The sequence below is a fragment of a genome, unplaced genomic scaffold, assembly GCF_019419815.1.
Source record: "Pyrus x bretschneideri cultivar Hongxiangsu unplaced genomic scaffold, Pyrus_bretschneideri_v1 Contig25, whole genome shotgun sequence".
Taxonomy (NCBI): domain Eukaryota; kingdom Viridiplantae; phylum Streptophyta; class Magnoliopsida; order Rosales; family Rosaceae; genus Pyrus; species Pyrus x bretschneideri.
The window spans coordinates 4,760,401-4,779,895 of NW_025999557.1; the positions used below are offsets into that span (position 1 = coordinate 4,760,401).

At 36.9% G+C, this 19,495-nt stretch overlaps 3 protein-coding genes across 4 annotated transcripts; 1 reads left to right on the plus strand and 2 right to left on the minus strand.

The window, feature by feature from the left end:
* On the minus strand, nucleotides 1-3,683 carry LOC125478539 (sugar transporter ERD6-like 7). Of its 2 annotated transcripts, XM_048586787.1 has the most exons (18): nucleotides 3,368-3,446; nucleotides 3,184-3,246; nucleotides 2,892-3,098; nucleotides 2,627-2,716; nucleotides 2,459-2,518; nucleotides 2,287-2,352; nucleotides 2,130-2,195; nucleotides 1,952-2,027; nucleotides 1,796-1,860; nucleotides 1,532-1,705; nucleotides 1,348-1,432; nucleotides 1,214-1,257; nucleotides 1,067-1,129; nucleotides 918-977; nucleotides 779-832; nucleotides 612-671; nucleotides 407-521; nucleotides 1-292 (listed from the first exon to the last, which is right to left on the minus strand). In XM_048586787.1, the coding sequence occupies exons 4-18, from the start codon at nucleotides 2,678-2,680 to the stop codon at nucleotides 177-179; spliced, it is 1,158 nt and encodes a 385-aa protein (XP_048442744.1). In that variant the 5' UTR covers nucleotides 2,681-2,716; nucleotides 2,892-3,098; nucleotides 3,184-3,246; nucleotides 3,368-3,446; the 3' UTR covers nucleotides 1-176. The 2 variants fall into 2 exon arrangements, with proteins under 2 accessions (XP_048442744.1, XP_048442743.1); XM_048586786.1 differs by lacking the exon at nucleotides 2,892-3,098 and having other exon boundaries at nucleotides 3,368-3,683.
* Nucleotides 3,684-6,583: 2,900 nt separating this feature from the next.
* On the minus strand, nucleotides 6,584-8,948 carry LOC125478635 (probable LRR receptor-like serine/threonine-protein kinase RKF3). Its single transcript, XM_048587006.1, has one exon. The coding sequence runs from the start codon at nucleotides 8,728-8,730 to the stop codon at nucleotides 6,778-6,780; it is 1,953 nt and encodes a 650-aa protein (XP_048442963.1). The 5' UTR covers nucleotides 8,731-8,948; the 3' UTR covers nucleotides 6,584-6,777.
* Nucleotides 8,949-16,310: 7,362 nt separating this feature from the next.
* Nucleotides 16,311-19,160, plus strand: LOC125478617 (receptor-like cytosolic serine/threonine-protein kinase RBK2). Its single transcript, XM_048586969.1, has 8 exons — nucleotides 16,311-16,489; nucleotides 16,795-17,224; nucleotides 17,347-17,598; nucleotides 17,759-17,916; nucleotides 18,037-18,116; nucleotides 18,206-18,341; nucleotides 18,468-18,617; nucleotides 18,837-19,160. The coding sequence occupies exons 2-8, from the start codon at nucleotides 16,864-16,866 to the stop codon at nucleotides 19,020-19,022; spliced, it is 1,323 nt and encodes a 440-aa protein (XP_048442926.1). The 5' UTR covers nucleotides 16,311-16,489; nucleotides 16,795-16,863; the 3' UTR covers nucleotides 19,023-19,160.
* The last annotated feature ends 335 nt before the right edge of the window (nucleotides 19,161-19,495 follow it).

A 19,495-nucleotide genomic window follows, 5' to 3' on the forward strand; every position in this document is an offset into this window, starting at 1 on the left:
TTTAAGTCAATAAATAAAAACTTAATTAATCATCGTAAAAATAGCAGTACAATAATTTTGTGGTTTTAATTTGAAGCATCTTCAAAGATTTTCCATCTTTCTGAATTGAGCTGCCAAAATATTTTCAATGAGGATTTAACTTCTAAAAAGAATGCTCTTCAGTTCTTGCTTCAGTTCTATTTATTCATGGCTGCCTGGATCTGTTCCAGGGTCTTCCCCTTCGTTTCGGGCACCAGCGCCACCACGAACAAAATCGCCAGAACGTTGATTCCGGCGTAGAGAATGAAGGTACCTGAAAATCGCGTGCGAGTAAATCATCAGCTCTACAAAACTGCAAATCCTTAAGCATGAACTTTTAGCTTCCAAAAGAGTTGGCTTCTGTAACAAGAAAGGAAAATGTAGTTACCGTAGGAGCTCCAACTCATAAGATAGTTGAAAGTGTAGGAACACAACCATGCGCAGAGCCAATTCACCAGCGTTGCTAAGCTTCCGGCCTGCCCTTTAATGTTTATCGGGAATATCTGCAGCAGACAGTAAATTTGTTTAGATAGGTGACATGATCAACGCAATCATGGACGGATAAATGAGTAAATTGTATGCATTTCCTATACCTCGGACATCACAACCCAAGGAACTGCTCCCATTCCTATCGAAAAGGCTCCTATGTAGAGCTGAATCCATAAACGAATGGTTAAAGATTCAAGGAGAAGAAACAAAAGCTTGATTTCAAAAGAGAGATGCGAGTGGGAAACATGTCGCCACAAAGGTAATGAAGTACCAGTATGCCAGTTACAGCAAGTATGGGAACTGCGTCGAGTGCCAATTCATGAACCTGATCCACAAAGAGCGATCTGTTGTCAGACTTATGTTGGATAACCTTATACCGAAAGATGTTAGGGTCAACGTTTGAGGATTACCTTCAGAAAGAATGAAACTGCCGTCAAGAGACAGCCAAGCACCAACCCGGTTGCAGAGACCTAGAATATAAAGGAAAAATTAAACCTTCTGATACGAATTGGAATTTGTCTCGGAACATTCTTAGAGCTAAAGCTGTGCACTAGTTTACCAAAATTAGAGGCTTGCGTCCAGCTTTATCCATCACGCCTGCAGCAATGCCGGTAACTATAACCTGTCAAACAGAACCGCGTCAAGATGCACCAAATGGAGAAAAAATAAAACAAATTCAAGAGCTCTCATGGTAGTACTTTCGAACCTGAAGGATAGCATAAGTTATAGTTCCAATGCTGGAGGAAAATCCTGAGAAAAAGAACGTTTACATTTCAACTGTAGAACAAGATTATCTGCTTTAAATACCAAAAAAAAGAGATTAAAGCGGGGTCTTCATACCTGCTTGTTCAAAAATATCGCTCACATAGAAACAGACCCCGTTGATTCCTCCCAGTTGCTGACAGAACATCAGCCCAACTCCGATCTGATCGAACAAAATTTGTTAGCAAAGAAAAGTTATACTCGGAAGAGAAGGAAAGATAACAAAACTGTCAGTACAAGCGATGTATAGAGAAGCCATTACAATGAGTGAGCTCCAGTATCTCCTTTGAAACAAATCCAGAAATTTGGCTTTAGGAAGCAAGTCAAGAGTTGCAATATAATCCTGGATTTCTTCTGCTTCCTCAGATATGTCAGCATCTTTGCCGCGCAGTTTCTGTAGCGCATCTTCAAAATCTTGATTGCGTCCTGTCTTTGCCTGCATTGATGATGAAGCTGTAATCGATGTCTTCACTGCGTCTAATGCTGCTAACTTAAGTAGATGCGGAAACAAAAGCGAAGTTCTTACCAACCATCTTGGAGACTCGGGAATGAAAAAGAGACCAAGAAGTGTCACAGCGCAGGGAATAAGTCCTGCAATCACCACACAAATGATCCCTCTCTGCTACTGTTTTTGATAACACAGGGTATTCAAATTCAACACAGTTTGTCTAAAAAAACTGACCGATTAATGCTAATGTTCGCCAACTTACTACTACCCCGATTATGAAGGAAACAGACACTCCAGTTACGATCATTAACTATACAATGAGCAAATGAAAAAGTTAGATAGGATCCAAACAAACTCACAAAATATTATTACTAACTAGCTTCAAGGATTGTGTTTCTTGCTACGTATTTACCTGATTTGCAGCGGTTAATCTTCCTCGAAGATTTTTGGGTGCAATTTCAGCTACGAAAATAGGTACCTTAATTATCATTCATCCAATAACATATCACACTTGGTTAATAACTTGTCAGGAACATAATACTCGAGTTATAGAGGAGGTAATAACTCACCACGTACGAAAAAGCTCCCATTCCGTATCCAGTTAGCAGTCTCCCAATGTCCAACAACCAAGCAGCCTTCAATGGAGAAAAATGATGAACACGAATAAGCTCAAATTTCAGAGTAGAACATTTGCTCAGTATCTAAAAGCACAGAGAAATTCCAGTGCAAAATGATACAAACCTTGGAGAAGTAAATAGCAAGCCAACCTCCAACACAGAAAGCACATGACACTCTTAAGGCCTGCATACAATTTTACAGTGAAGATATCGTTAGATAGCAAATAGAACACCAATTAAAACAGCACAAGTTTAGTGCTAAAAGTTCTGAACACAAATTTTGAATTCATACCCCTTTTCGGCCAAGAAAATCAGCGATAGGTCCAATAGTGATAGCTCCTACCATTGCACCAAATGTCAAAATGGAACCAAACACTGAATACTGCATACAAAGGAAAAACCAGCAGGTTAACTGAAAGAAAATTTGCAAAAGCATTGTGCTGAAAGTATAATCGAATTGCTTCGAGAAAATTCTCCCACTGTACTGTCAAATCTCTAAATCATATTAGATACTAATTTTTACGCTTTGTTTCTTGAATCTGAAACTATTCACGCACGCTATGTAGGTCTTCTTCGCCTGTATTGCCGGCTCGGCAGACAATGCGAAGCGCACCTGGGACGCCATGGTGGTTGTATATCCCAAGGCAGTAACACAACTGTTACATGAAAAAGTTGAAGCACATGGAAGTTCACTGGCTCGGGATATCCAACCGCTACCATGGTGTCCCAGATGTAGGAAAGTTTGTCACGTCCTTCATATCTCACTGCAGATATGGATTTTGACTCGTAATTTAACCATTCAAACAAAACAGCTTGGATGAGTTATAGATGTTTTAATCACTTCCATACCTCAGATAATGATAAACTGAGATCTTCCTGGATTGCGGACTGAGTAGGCGAAGAATATCCGGCCTGAAAGCAATACAAGAGTGTTAGATAAACTATCTAAACATCACAATTTTTCAGTGAACCATTGGCCCGTCTCTCTAAAATCTCAATAAAAAGCTAAAAAAAACGCACAACAATCACTTACACAGCATCCAAACTCATAAGAGCCACAAATTGCAACAAATGTGCTGAGATAAACCATCCACAGGTTCCCTCCCCCGCTTCCACTAGCTGATCCCGCTACGTTCGCCATGAACGGCGCTCGTACTCCCTCCTGCGCATCACTCTCCACATCCTCCTTGGTTGCCATGCCTGCCTGAGTTATATAGATGGAATTTGGCAACAAGGTTAACAACAAGGCTGCTGACGGAATTTTAACTCGAACGGCTTCGAAGAGCTTGTATAAATAGCGAACAAACTAAGATTCAAAGAGATGGGAAGTGTGAGCATAAAGTATGAAATAATGGAAGTTCTCTTTCTTATTAGGTAGAGAGAGAGAGATTTCAACGAGCCAGAAGGGATGTCAAGTTAGGCACTGCTTCACATTGACAGTAGTGTTCCAAGTAGTTACAAATTTACTTCCTCAAAAGCTTTGCTACCAATTGCATGCCAGACAATGCAGACAGTAAAATCACCGCGCAAGTAAAAAAATAAAACGGAATATCATGCCGTATCCAAACGAGTCTTTGTCGTCTAAGCAACTAAATAGTTAAGCTGGATAGAGCAGTGTGTTTTTTGTCTGCATTTAAGTTTAGAATCTCCTCTCATTTAAATTTAGATTCATTTTAAAATTGATCAAGTTAAGGGCGCTCTTAGGCTAACGAAGTTTCTCATTTTACGAGAGTTGGGAAAAGACGTCTCTCGTACGCAGTCTTACTTTTGTTTTGCAAATAAGCTGTTTCTACTGCTCAAACCCGTAACTTTTTTGTCATAAATAAATAATATTTCCGTTATACCAAAACTCATCCTCAAAATTAGTCAAGTTAAAATTAGATTGAAATATCATAATCACGTAAGAATAAGAGGAAAAATGATCAGATAAACACCAGAGAGAAGATAAGATGTGCTGATGTAGGTGTGGAACATGTGGTCTGGTGGCTGGTCTGCTCAAGGTGGCCGCCAGTAAATCTTTTAATTTTCTTTCTTTTTATAATCTTTTGATTTTTTTTTTTTTTTTTTTTACTTCTAAATTAATCAATTTTGTGGTCCGATTAATGGCCATTTCGGGAAAAAAAATCCAAGCTTTATGACAATTTCCAATATTCAATTGATTATTTGCTCTTATTAATTTTAGCCGAAAATCTGAAAATTTGTCGGACCAATAAATCTCAGCGGATATTTAATATTTTTTGAAATTTATTTTTTTGGTAGGAAAAACATATACCAAGAGAAACCTAACGATAATATCACTTTCTTAGTAAGGAAAATTCAGTCATTGAACAACCATTCTTTGGAGAAAAAGTTCACCTTTGATTGTTAGCCTTGAGCTTCCTTTTTGGCTTCCACATGAAAAAACAAAATTAATTGATTAAATTAAGAAAAAACTAATGAAAATGGTTTGAAAACTTTGAGTTTTAACGAAAATGACAAAATAAAGGGTAAAGTGAATAGTACCATGATTGATTTTTTAGTGTAAAATTGTGGTTTTTCGTTAAAATAAACAGTACTGGAAGCTTTTCGTTAAAGTTCCCTTAAATTAAATTAATTACAAAAATTATACATAAAAATATCAACTATGAGATCCTAATCATGTTAATGGAATCGTTTAGATGTACTTTTAAAATGACTAAAAACTTTTGGTGAAAATATTTCTGAGTTCAAAAGCACGAAAGTGCTTCCTGCAAGAAGCACTAATTATGTACTTCTTGTATAAAGTACTTCAAGTATTTTTCCAAAATTCCTTTACGTTTTAACTAAAAATTAATTTAAAAAATATTTTCATAAAAAACACTTTTAACCATTTTAAAACATTTTCACACGAGTCATTTATCAAATTCACAATTTCACCTTATTCGATCGGAATAGACAAAACATAAGGTTCTATTTCACTTTTCAGGCTGTACCTTTGTATCTTGAAGATCTGTGAATCGTATTCGTTCATCATACATTGTACATTCAATTTTTATCAGGTATTGTATGTGTTTAATTTTAAATAAAAATATTTAAAATGATTTCTGACCGCACGATGTACGATGAACAGACACAATTCACGGATCCTAGAGGATCTGGATTCTTAATTTTCTATTTTGTTAGATCTTATCTAACCCTCGTGACAATGCTAATAATCCGCATATTATAATATCAATGACTAATAATCTACGTGTCATAATATCAATAGACGACTGAGTTGGTACGTCGACAGAGTTGACACGTCGGGTCTATTAGGGTGCAGGGATCAGACATTGACGTTGCTACAAAACTCCATTTGCATGTAACCAAGAAAATAAAGATAGGAACACAAATTCTAATGAAATGAAAGAGTTGTTGATCTAGACATATCTAAAAATGTATCTGTAATTACAATGATAATCTAGTATTTGCGGTCTTCAGTCCAATTAGTCACGCACTTCAGACTTCAAAAAAATCTCTAAACAGAAAATTTGATTGATGGTGGAAAATCTGCCTGCACATTTTTTCATCACAAGTGAACGGTTCACGCTACAAAATAATAATAATTTGGTTAAATCTCAACCGTTCAAACGTGAAGAAAAATGCGCGGGTGAGCAAAGCTCTATAGTGAGAAGGCTGTGGGCCCAAGACATTTGACAAGTGAAGCTGCCCTATCATACAAGTACGTTTGAAAACAATTTGCATATACAAACACAGAGATCTACCTCCCATGTGCATCGACAGCTTTGATACCCCAGTGCCCACTCTGTCAAAACAAAGTATAGGCAAAGATTATGGGAACGGAGAAATTCTTATGTCCATCCGCCCACATATTGCGTCACACTCACAAGAGACGTGACGGAGGTGGAGCCGTAAACAGGCAACCGGACGTAAGAATTGGTCCTTGAAAAGACGATTCATGTCACATGAGACTACCTACCTTGTACTGGTTTTTGATTTCATTGCATTGGACTGTGAAATAACCAATCGAACATATACATCAATACCATTAAACCAACCAGTCTACGATGACTGCTATTAATTACGCATCTTAGCATGTATGCATCCACCGTAAACAAAAAGAACATCAGATACTCGTAGCAAAAGGATAACATTTAACTATGACCCTACGATGTGAGGACGAAGTTGACATCTTCGGATTACGCTTCAATAACTTAAGTGTGACATTGACAAAGCTTCCATATTTTCTATCTTCTAGGGGCTCAAGCAACAGAGGACAATGACAGTAATATACATTTAATTTGTTCTATTTGACTTGAGTAAAGAATCGGGTTTGATCATACATCTATTTCATATTTACAGTGAGAAATTTCAATAAAAAACCACACAATCTGCGCTAACAAAACAAATCTGGGTGAACATACCTATTAGTGGAACTGTCAAAGACAGAGTGTCGCTACTCCTTTCTTCTTCGAGTTAATTAACTCACAAGTCACAACCCTTCTCTCTGGTACCGGAACTTTCCCCGTCTCTATTAGGGTTAGAATGTAGGTTACTTTCGAATGTAAAAGTCTGAAAACCACCTGTAGTAGAGAGCTGGATTGAGCCACTGCTGCTGTATCTTTCAATGTCGTCAATATTTGCCACAAGGGGCATTGGTCTTTCGGGAATTGATGGAACCGATATATCTGTTTCCAACATTTTCACAGCCTGATCCATCGTTGGCCTAGCATGCAGCTGTGGATGAGAACAAAGAACGGCAATCAATACATACTTCTCTAGAACTTCGGGTGAACCTTTCTCCGGCATATCATTTTCAATAACATCCAGCGGTCTTCCTTTCCTAACCAACTCCCACGCCCAATCAGTCACAAGTGACGGTTGATTATCATTAATCACATGGAGCGCTTTCTTTCCACTCAAAAGTTCAAGGAGCACAACACCAAAACTATACACATCACTTTTATCTGTCAACTGCCCGTACAACGCATACTCTGGAGCAAGATAACCCATCGTTCCAGCCACCCTCGTGCTCAAATGCGTCATTCCCTCAGGTGTAAACTTCGCAAGCCCAAAATCTGCTACCTTGGCCTCGAATGTCTCATCCAAAAGTATGTTATTAGCTTTGATGTCCCTATGGATAATAGTTGGTTGAGCCCCGTAATGCAAATAAGCCAATCCCTTCGCCGTCCCCAGCGCGATCCTCTGACGAATAGGCCAACTAAGCTTGCCCTCAAACGAACCGAACAAATGGTCATGGAGACTCCCATTCTTCATCAAATCACACACAATGATCCTCTGGTGACCCACCAAAGGAGTAGTGGCAATGCAATAACCTCTCAAAGCAACAAGATTGACATGCCTAACACTCGCAATCACCTCAACCTCGTGGGCGAAATTTGCATCGCCAGCAGCCGAGCAGTTCTTGAACCTCTTCAATGCAACTTCAGAACCATCATCCAGAATTCCCTTGTACACATTCCCATATCCTCCTCTCCCAATTATATTGTCCCTAGAGAAATTCTTAGTTGCAGCACTAATCTCCTCGTATTTAAACTTAATTAAATTAGTACTTCCACTAATTGAATCTAAAGCAGAACCTAATCCCTGCTCGATTTTATCACTAGCATCCTTTTTCCTCTTCCTAATCATAAATTCTTCATATTTATGCCACAAAAACCAAACGCCGCCGACCACAACCAGCAAGCCAACGCCGCAAACAACCAATACAATCAAAATTACAGTCTTTTTCTTCTTACCGGAGCTCTTTGCCGGGCTTCTGAGCGAGAACAAGCACACGGCGGTGCCCATATTGATCGGTCCGACAAAAGCCGCCACGTAAATGGACGGGTACGCCGTGCAGGTGGAGACGTTTCCGACGGACTCGCCTGTCAACCGCGAGCTCTGCAAGGACATTCTGGTGGTGCAGAGGGCGCAGGGCGAGCCGTTTTCGAGAGACTGGTTGCAGGCGGCGGTGACGTCGCTGAGCGAGGTGTCTCCCACTTGGGACTCGAATTGGGATCTGGTGGAGACGTTCGTGCATCCTTCGGAGATCCAGCTGGTCTGGAAGCCGCACTTGGCGCGAATGTCGAAATTGGGGACGAACTCGTTGACTAGGGCTTGGTAATCGGTCCAGCAGGACTCGGAGGCGTTGAGCGGGGGGAGGAAGTTGCCGGTGCGGCGGAGGTAATCGGAGTCGACGAACCGGAGGCCCTGGACGAGGTACTGGCACTCGGTGTTGCGGTCGTAGCGTTGGCGGTTGTGGGAGCCCGGGTCGAACTGGCGGAGGATAGTGAAGTTGAGGGGGCACGGAACGGTGGCGTTTAGCTGGGAGAGGGACGGGGTGGGGAGGGAGGAGAGGAGGAGGAGGAGGAAGAGGAAGAGGAAGAGGAAGGAGGAGGACATTACGGTCTCATAAGGGGCTGTTTGGATGGGCATACTGCGGCGGAGTAGAAGTGCTTACTGCGGCGGAGAACAAGTGCTTACTGCGGCTAGATAAATTAGTCCAGCCAGCCAATTTGACGGTTGACGGAACTGGCGATGACTGAGTTGGAGTAGGTGGCGGGCTGAGAGAAAACGTTATTGCAGCGGTATTTAAAATTGATCACACAATGTTAAGTGACAAAACGTTGTTGTAGCATCTGAAGCCGAACGCATAAGATACCTAATGAAATATCATTGTAACGATATTTTAAACGAAATATTAACACAAGTAAAACAAAAAATTGGTCAAAAAGAACCACCTTTTAACAACTATTCTCCTTCTAGAAGGTAGACAAGTAGTCCTTTAGCATTTTTTGCATGGAAGAAGATTTGAATTCTCTAACCTTTAATGGTAATGGGTGTTGGGGCTGTTTCCATTTTTTTTAAAAGAGATCAGTTGGGGTTTCGTCACGTATTTTTTTTTTTTGGGAATTGAGAATATTCACAGAAGTATTTTAGTCTCTTTTTTGTCATTATCGTATGATTCACCAACGTCAGAAATCGAACGCAAGATTTACTGTGTGAAATACAGGGTTAGAAATCATCCCAATTATTGGACTACTCCGTGATGGTTGAGGTTGTTTCGATTCTTGATTTTCATGAGTTTATCAGCACGTATGAAACAACCCAAGTAATCCAATACTAAAAAATACGTAGTTAGATTGATTACAAAAGTATTTGATCGTAGTATATATGCACATTCTTGTACATGCTCATTCTCTATTGTATTGTCAACTTCATAAGTTTGTTGCTTCTTATTTCAAGTAAGTAAACATATCAATCGTCTCGTTTGATGTCTTAATCTCAATCCATGCATAGCATATAGAATAATACATTGTAATAAAGTCCCACATGCTGATATGCATGCACCTAACTGTAACAAAACAAAATGTTAGTGTCACGTTTAAAATATAACACTCGTGCACACGATACTTAAATTCAAACATATACAGTAAGCCGATAAGTCGTCTTCACTTTCCAAGTTGATCTTATACCTAGCTAGCATCTTGTCACGATTGATATACGAATAAAAATATTTTTTAGACAACAGAACATAAGCTTGAAAGAAAAAGTACATAAAAATTATCACAAAGTTATGAGACTCTAGTTAGATATACGAATATTAATAAGAACAATATGTGGTTCTTTCACCCAATAAAATTTGGACATGTGTCTAATTTGCGTCTACAATTTTAATTATTTGGACACGTGTCCAAATCTAATTGGATAAAAACAGGAATGGTTGCTGAATTTTCAACAGTCAAGTATTGTTCTTATTAATAATAGACATGCCCAGTTTCCATAACAATTTGGCAAATTATAATGCATTTAATTTTTAATCATATGCCGATTAATTATAATTCAACGAGTGTGTGCTGGGCGTATATATTCCCAAAAACCCCGAATGCCAACCAATGAGCGTTTTTTTTAATGGATGCGTTTGTCTGTTTCGTATTTTCTACAACCTTATCACCGTGACTCAGCTCATGGGAAAAAAATTGTGTCTAATTAGGACCTATTGTCAGGACATATGTATTTTGGGACCAAGGTGGTTCCAAGACTTTTCATAATCTGAAAAATATACATGTGAAGGTCTTTCGATGACTCTTTGAATGTTTGTTACGAGTTATTTTTGTGCTTACCAAGTGTTTGATGTAATATTTGTCAAGCAAAAATAGAGTTGTGTCTACAGAACTGGACAAATACTCTCGATATCACTTATCAGGCTGCTTCGACAAATGTCGTATCTATTAACATGTGCACAACATGATTTGACTGACGACAACAAACCCACCAAATATTTGACGAAATGCCTCTGTAAATAAACTAAGAAAAATTTACGCCTTCAAAATTTGTTTCTATCTAAAAACTTGTACTCTAACACTGAAACATCCTAAAATTAGAATCCTAAGTTTACCACTGCCTACTACATGTCTTAGGATTTCGTTGTGCATGTGATGAGTGAGACATATAGGATAATCGGTTTAATGAGAAACTTTCTTCATCCGATATGCAACGGTAACTAACCCTAGGCCCAATGGATTTAATAAGTGAAGGTCGACAAGATCTTTCGGCTGGTTTTTGGGCTTCTATAGATTGCACGAAACTAAGCTTGATCTCTCTTTTATCTTTTGTTCACCATTATTTCTGGTTGGGTTGGATTCCGATTCATCAAATTCAATTGTAATCGAAGTATAAACGAATGTTCTTAATTACTTGAACTATAAACTTATTTGATTTTTAAATTAAGTTGAATCGAATTCGGATTCGGTGAATACAATTGTATATTGCATACCGATCGTCAAAAAAGAAGTTTGATAGAAAACCTCAACAGATCTCAATCAATTCACGTGGATTTTCAAAATAAAATTAAGTATTTTTGACGACTTGAGTTACAAACTAGTTCCGCACCCAATTGTTTGTGAATCAATAAAAGCAATGCAAGTAACTTGGATTCTATCTAAGGGACTTGGATTCTCTCCCTATCCAAGATTTGAAGCCTTCAGCTTTCTTTTCAACCAAAATAAACAGAAAGAGGAAAATCCACCTCTCACTACTCAAGTTGTAAAATACGAGGAACCAACTTCAACACCAAACTACTTCCAACTTGGCTCAACAATTATCTTGGCATTATACGCGGAGCAAATTTTTGCTGTAGCTAAAATACTGTCATATAATTTATTATTTCACTTAAATAATAACACGTATATATGCTTTTTATATCAACTTTATCGTCTACTCATATCATAACACGATGAGACATATAAATTTTTTTCGTGTAAGGGCCTGATTTTATAATATTTATTAAGTTAATTATTGATCAAAAAACCGTTTTATGTCATCGCAAAAATGGGAAGAAAATTCCTTATCTTGTGATTGCCTCAACATATCCCACATCACATGGACAATTATTTGACATCATCCCCACAAGGTATTGCGTGTGATATTACTAAAAATCCAAAAAAGAATCATCTATGCTAACTTGCACACGAATACTGTGTCTTGCAATTTCTTGTTATCCAATAAACAAATAACAAATATAAGCATTTGCAATGCAGGAGCTTAACTTGTTTTTCTTTCATATTTGTTGAGGAATTTAAATGGCTTTTTAACCAAAATGGTTTTTGAGATTGGCGCACTTTGTCCCTCACAATGAAAATCAGCATAAGTGGTTTATGAATTTGTTCACAGTAAATTATTTTAGTCATTCCGTGAAAAATTTTGTTGATATCCTCGTTAAATTGTGCCATGAAGCTTCTGAGAATATTCTTGAATATCCCAGATTATTCTTATATAGACATTGCTAATATGTTATTAAGCCATGCATCCTTTGTTCATCCTTCATAACTTAATTAGCTATTTTAATTTTATTTAATTAATTAAAACGTCAACTTTCAATAGCAGTACTTCGTCAATTATTTTTTATTTTTTTTAACAAACGAGACGATATATAAAGATTTTATAATGCAGTTAATAACAGTGTCACAATAGACTTAGGTACATAAGCAGGGATAAATCACAACTAAGAGAATAATTTTCACTTAAAATCCTGAACCTATCACAAATATATGTCGCTTTCACTATTCATGTCAATCGAAACTAAAACTTATTTTACAACGATTTTTTTTTTTCTGTTATTTTAAATTTTAATGGGAGAATAAGAGAGTTCGTTGGTCCGTTAGGATATCTGAACCTGATTTAAATAAGCTTGGATTGAAATTTCCCACCTACCAGAATACATAATTTAGGGCTGTCTCTGAATCATTTCGACATAATTTTTATTTTTCATAAAATTATATTATTACTCATGGATTGGTGGTATGATCTATAAGCTTAAGAAACAAGCGATTCTGTAGGATTATATATAATTAGTTATGCATCAAACTCTATATATATATATATATATTGCCTAACAAACGGGTCGTGTCATGTCAAGTTTGTTATCTTAACGGATTCTTAGTAGGTGACGTGACTCGATTAATAAACTGGTCATGTGGTTTCGTGTCAGGTTAAAGGGTTATGCAAGAAATTAATTGTCATGTCTAATATCTAGATCTAGCAAACGATATATTATCAGGTTCGTAACATGTGACTTTGACCTGATTCATTAATGGGTCCTTAATGCGTGACCCAATGACGATCCACTCATTAACAGATTGGTCCGAAACTTATTATTTTCGTATCGTTTTGTGTCGAGTTATCGAGTTTTACAAAAAATTCAAGTCTATGTAAGACAACCTAAAAATGTATTAATATTGTGTGATGGGTATGATTAGTTGTAACGATTTCTTGATTTGCGATTGAAGACTGTCCATAATCATTCTCATAATCTAAATTCCTTGCGTGAGGGTTTTGAATATTTCATGCAAAGTGAACTGAAGTGATCATTGCATTTGAAATTATTACAAAGTCACTAAGGAAGTGTTCGTCGGGTCGAAACCAATAATATTTAGGCTTATTAATTCAATTGTCCGTTGAAAGTTGAAATTGTTATTTTCAACTCATTTCATCTCACTTCACCTCATTTTGTTACAAAAACGTTAAATTCCAACCTAATAAATCATTAAATTACTTTATCATTTTTCATGAATGGTAATTTGTTTCGCCAAGAAGATCGGTCTACTGAACTCAAGGGGATGATGACGATAAGACAAAAAGGTGTCGGAAAGTCTATAGAGAGTCTCACTTTTAAAAGAGTCTTCTCAACATTTCTCTTAAAATAAAATAAGAGAACTGTTATTAACACTCCAAAAATCTCATTCTGCACTCCTAACAAGTGTATTTTCTTTCTAATTATAGAAATTTTGAAGTGCAAAATGAAAATTTTGAAGTGCTAATAATAATTTTTTTTAAAATAAAATGGACAATTACTAATTTTCAATGGGGTGTGCTATCCACACACCCCTTTTTACTTCTCACACATCCCTTGTTAATTTATGTCCGTTGATCTTCTTCAATTTATCCGATCTAACGGCTGAAAACTAAAAAGATGTGGGAGAAGTAAAAAAAGATGTGTAGATATCACACCCCATTTTTAACGTACTTACATGGCACGGAACGTCGTAGCAGTAGTGACCTTATGCAACGTAAGTCCTTCTCATGAGTTGAATATGACATCTCTAACTAAATGAAGACCGAATTCTACTAAATTAACTAATCATGTGCGGATAATGAAAATTTTTTCAATGCGCTCGAAATTTAGGACGGTACGTCATATTTCATTATAGAAATGGAGAGAAATTTTTTTTTTTTTTTTTTTTTTAAGTGTCTCTTCACTTGTATAATCATATATGACGTATGTGTCTGTATTACGGACTTTTAGCAGGTATAGCATGTGTGATTACTACCATTTAGCAGGTACTCATGGTATGCTCCACACAAAAGTCCACAAAGTAATGCAATATTCATATACCACCTTATAAAGTCTTAATCATGGACCAGTATTGCTTTTGCATCTGTACATAATGATTATTATTTTACTAAGATTGTGTGTTAATTCTATATTTATATTATTATTAATTATTAATTAGGCACCAAACATCAACCATCAGGGATAAGCTAGGTTACCAATCCTATCAAGTTCAACTGAATTGACTTTGGACAGTCTTATGCAAAGGTCCGCATCACCATTAGATAGGCACACCTATATGTGAAGAAAATTTTTAGTGTGTCGGGTGTCGAAAACACAACCATGTACATCAAGTGTAATAATACATTAATTGAAAACTTTTAAAAAAAAACTTTCGACTAATTTTATTATTATTGATGTACAAAACCGTTTACTGACACACTAAAGAATCTCTCATATATATGATGATTTTTTATCGACAGGGCACACTAATCCTAAGAAAACGAAGCTAAAACCACACAAATATTAAATAATCCGTATAACTAAAATCTAGCATAATCGTATGTAAACTTACACAACCAAAGGTCCAAAACCCTAACTTCAAGAGTGAAGACTGCCATCACCAATCGGCACCACTTAATGCATACTAAGAGTTCGTTTATGAGTAACTTTAAAATGACTGAAAACGTTTTTGAAAAAAATGTTTATGAAACCATTGTTTATTAAAAATGCAAATAAATCGTGTAAAAGTACTTTAAGTGATTCCTGCATGAAGCACATTTATAGTGCTTCTTCCAAAAAGCACCTAAAGTGCTTTTGGAACACAAAATCAATTTCACAAAAAGCGATTTCTGGCATTTTAAAAGTACTTCTAAACGAGCCATAAATTCGGAAACTTGCCTAAAAATAAATTAATCATATTCTCAGTCGGTATTCCCATAACCAATATTGTTCCCTTGGAAAAAAAAAAAAAAAAAAATCCTAAAATCTTTAGGATTAGTTTTTTACTTTAATTTACTTCCGATCTTGAATTACTACATCTTTAAGGATTCCTAGTGTAATAAAGCAATATATTTTCTATCAAAGCCCTTTATAAGTAGTTGTATTCGGTAGGTTTCACATTGTTAACCAAACTTTTGTGTATCTCATCATACAAGAAGACTTCGAACTTGAGAGATATTTTAATATCGGAAAAATAAGCACTGCTATACTAAAAGCTAGTTGGTATTCAACGCATACTTTTGCCGCATATGGTAATTACAATTTTTTAGTTAAATTCTAATGTCGATTGTAAAACACTTTATCTATGAATTCACATTTATATCACGAGTTTGATTCTCTCATTAGTTTGCATCATCTGCATCCACAATATAACGAGAAAATGCAACGTATATTTGGTTTTTTTTCTTCTTCTTTCTACTACACAGATATTTGGCTTTAAGATATCTACCCGCATTTTACCAATCTCCTTTAAGCTACGTAGTCTCTTTTGTTTTACAAATTATAAAATTTCCCCACATAGAATAGAATTATTAAAACAAATATTACAAATTATATCGTGGAGCAAATAGAACTAGGTTAATCACTCAAGTGAACGTAAGAGTCATCCATGACCCTTTGGTTTATTTTTTATTCAATTTAAAGAGATTCTGAATTCAAATTTCATATTCTACTATCTCGACCGTTAAATTAAGAAAAAAAATAGGTCTAGCGTCAAATTCCACGTGCTAGATTACGACTTTGACCACAAAATCCCATGTATGTCCGGACCAAATCGTATTTAGGGTTATACGCTCCACATAGACAGGACAGAAACCCCCCTGGCCCCTGCCTACCACACATACATACATACATACATACATACATATATATATATACACAATTTTTAATTATCAAATATTATTATTTTTAAATGATTTATGAGATTTAAAATTGAAGAAACCATTAATTTAAAGTGAAATATTGATTTAACAGAAATACTCTCAATTTAACGAATGTTTCTCATAGTATGACCAAAATGATTGACGATGAACATTCTCAAAAACTACTTTTATCCATTTTAATTTCAAAAACAAAATTGAGGAATTTATATTAATCTCAATGACCATGGATAAAAAAACCAAAATAAAATGATTTGTGAATAGTTTCCCGGGAAGCCTTGAAAAGGAAGCCATCGGTTGGAGCGGTTGGAGTAACTCTGAATCCAAGTCCACCTGTTTTCCTTCTTCTTCTTCCACCTCTTCCAAATCTCTGAAAACTCACACACACACACACACACACACACTCTCTCTCTCTCTCTCTCTCTCTAATGATTCCATTTTTCTATGGGGAATGTAACAGAACCTTCTCTGCTCAGTCGCCATGGTGTGTTCAAAATTCCAAAATTTCTCATTCGTTTTTCTGTTAGTTTTGCATGTAAGTTTTTGCACACTTTGTGTTTTTAGTTTTGCCTTACTGAGTAATTGCATGCTAAGACAGAGCTCTGTTAGTTGTTCTGCCTCTTGGGATTCTTCAGTTTTTTGTTTATCTTAATTGGGTCTTAATTATTTTACCCGGACTTTATGGATTCCCACACTTTTGTTCTAAAGTTTTGAACTTTATGCAATTTTTCTCAACCCTTCCAATATTTTCTGAATTTTCAGCTAATTTTTGAGTTTTTTGTAATGTAGAGGAACAGATGAACAGCTCGGTGAATTGAAAAGATTTGGACTTTTGGCGAGTTCTGATCTTTCTAAAAAATGGAGGAGAAGGTTGATGCTTACTCTCCCAAGGGAGTTCTTGAGGACTATTTTCGGAGCTCGGATTCCGAAACGAGCTCCGAGAAAGAGCCCACGCCGGATTCAGAAGCTAACCAAAATTCAAAACAGAGTTCTAGGTGGGGTGGACTTGTTAAATTGTTGACATCCAAGTCCATAAAACCTTTAGCCACGACAGTGCGTCCGCTGCGGAAATTCTCAAGGAGAATGAGCAGCAGCATGAGGGACATTATCGGGCCGAAATTTCAGGCAGATGATGCCGAAATGCTGTACCCTTTCAAGTCACCGTGGAAGAACTTCTCCCTGTATGAGCTGCAGGCCGCAACCAAATCTTTTAGCCACGGTTAGTAGACTTGTCACATTTTCCCATCTCAGCATCCCAATTTCGGAAACATTAGTTAGCGATTTCGCTTTATAAACGCATTGGGATAGTTGTTAACTTGTTATCCTTGTGTTTTGATACAGAAAATCTGATTGGAAAGGGGGGTTATGCTGAAGTTTTTAAGGGCTGTCTGGAAAATGGGCAACCTGTGGCAATCAAACGGCTAACCCGGGGAACGCAGGAGGAGATCGCCGGCGACTTCATGGCGGAGATCGGAATCATGGCTCATGTGAATCATCCTAATACTGCCAGGCTAATTGGGTATGGGGTTGAAGGTGGCATGCATTTGGTTCTTGAGCTGTCTACAAAAGGAAGCTTGGCTTCTGTTCTTTATGGTTAGTCCAAAGTTTTTGTTGCCATCAAAATTTTCATTTAACAGAAAGTATACCCACAGTTTTTGAATCCCCTTTCCCGATAAATTAGAGTAGTTTAGAATATATTTATATCGTCTTGTATATAAAAGTAATATCTGTTTACTGACATTTATTTTTATAGGTTCCGAGGAAGAGAAACTCGATTGGGGCATCCGGTATAAAATTGCAGTAGGTGCAGCTAAGGGTTTGCAATATCTTCATGAGGGTTGTCAAAGGAGAATTATCCACAGAGATATTAAGGCTGCAAATATTTTGCTCACCGACGATTTTGAGGCCAAGGTATGATCTTTTGAACTTTTATGTTTTGTAGCTTGAATTTCTTTGTTCTGTTGTACTCTTTCTGCTTCGACTATTAAGTTATATGAATACGGCGACTGATTCTGGATGGCTTCCGCACAGATTTGTGACTTTGGTCTTGCAAAATGGCTACCGGAGAAATGGACTCACCACATTGTATCAAATTTTGAGGGCACATTTGGGTATATAATCTTATAGTTGCTTCATCTTCTGTTATCTATCAAAGATTTTAGCTTGTCTTGTTCTTATATATTTTTCTCACAATTCACAGCTATCTTGCGCCCGAGTTCCTACTGCACGGCATAGTAGATGAGAAAACTGATGTGTTTGCGTATGGTGTGGTGCTCTTGGAATTAGTCACTGGACGACGAGCTCTAGATTACTCGCAGCAAAGCCTTGTTATGTGGGCAAGTTTTCTACTTTTCTTTCACTTGAATTCCACAAGCATATGCTGTATATCTTCGTTTCGTTAATTTTGCTTAAACAAGTCGAACAATATTCAGAACTCACAGTTTATTTCTGTACTTTTATAGGCAAGGCCCTTGCTGAAGAAGAATTCAATCAAAGACTTGGCTGATCCTTCTCTAGCTGATGAGTACAACCGTCGCCAGATGAATCTCGTATTGTTGGCTGCTTCTTTATGCATACACAAGTCCTCGACACGCCGGCCAAGTATGAGTCAGGTATGTTCTGTTCTGTTTGTTTCATAAATTATGACCTATTTGGATTTGCTTATGGAAGGGGTAAAGCGTTTCTGATTGCATTTTGAAAAAAAGTTAAAAAGTGCTTCTAGGTAATAGAAATGCTTTCGGGAGAAACACATTCGAACGCTTCTTCAAGAAGCATTTCTAAGTACTTTTTCACCAAGCACATGGGTTTTTAAAATTGCACTGTGGTTACAGGTGGTACAACTTATGAGTGGAGATCTTAGCTGCCTGATGTCCTTGAAGAAAAGCATATCAATGCCAATTTTCCGGAAGGCATTGCGCGAAGAGCTCATCGACACAGAAGACCTTAACGCAACGATTCGGGCGGGTTCTCGAAACGTGGAAGCGGGTAAAGTAACGGGACACAGAAACTTGGAGTAATGGACATGGAAACTATAGGAGTTTTGTGGTTCAGTCCAACCCGTCCAACAAAGGAAATGAATGAATACGATTCTCAACATATATAATGTGTACATATAACCATATAAGAGTTAAAGAAAGAAGGAAAAAAAGAGAGAAAAGAGTAACAATGTGTTGTATCCAAACTCAGCGTGTACGTGATAGAATCCGATACAAATCATAATCAAAGAAAAGTATGTTTAGTAAGTTAAGTAATGATAAAGCATTATGTTTTCCTACCACAATATTGGTTGTATTTTTGTTTTTGCTAAGATATTGACTTATCAATTATATGTGACATGTTCATCACTGTCGTAGCTTCGTCATCAGCTAGTCCTCGTTTTTAAAACAAAAATTAAAGGGCTATGGTCAATCGATGGAGAAACTTTGGTTGTCTTACACTTCCTATATAATTATGTGACTTCATGTATTGTCATTCAATGTTGGTTCTAGAG

Excerpts from the sequence above, each read along its gene's own strand:
- LOC125478539 (XM_048586786.1), bottom strand. The coding sequence starts at position 3,532 with ATGGCAACCAAGGAGGATGTGGAGAGTGATGCGCAGGAGGGAGTACGA. Across the intron at positions 1,130-1,213 it reads TAACTTATGCTATCCTTCAG|GTTATAGTTACCGGCATTGC; the intron begins GTTCGAAAGTAC and ends TCTGTTTGACAG. Across the intron at positions 833-917 it reads CAGTTTCATTCTTTCTGAAG|GTTCATGAATTGGCACTCGA; the intron begins GTAATCCTCAAA and ends TTTGTGGATCAG.
- LOC125478635 (XM_048587006.1), bottom strand. The coding sequence starts at position 8,730 with ATGCCCATCCAAACAGCCCCTTATGAGACCGTAATGTCCTCCTCCTTC.
- LOC125478617 (XM_048586969.1), top strand. The coding sequence starts at position 16,864 with ATGGAGGAGAAGGTTGATGCTTACTCTCCCAAGGGAGTTCTTGAGGAC. Across the intron at positions 18,342-18,467 it reads AGCAAAGCCTTGTTATGTGG|GCAAGGCCCTTGCTGAAGAA; the intron begins GCAAGTTTTCTA and ends GTACTTTTATAG. Across the intron at positions 18,618-18,836 it reads GCCGGCCAAGTATGAGTCAG|GTGGTACAACTTATGAGTGG; the intron begins GTATGTTCTGTT and ends CTGTGGTTACAG.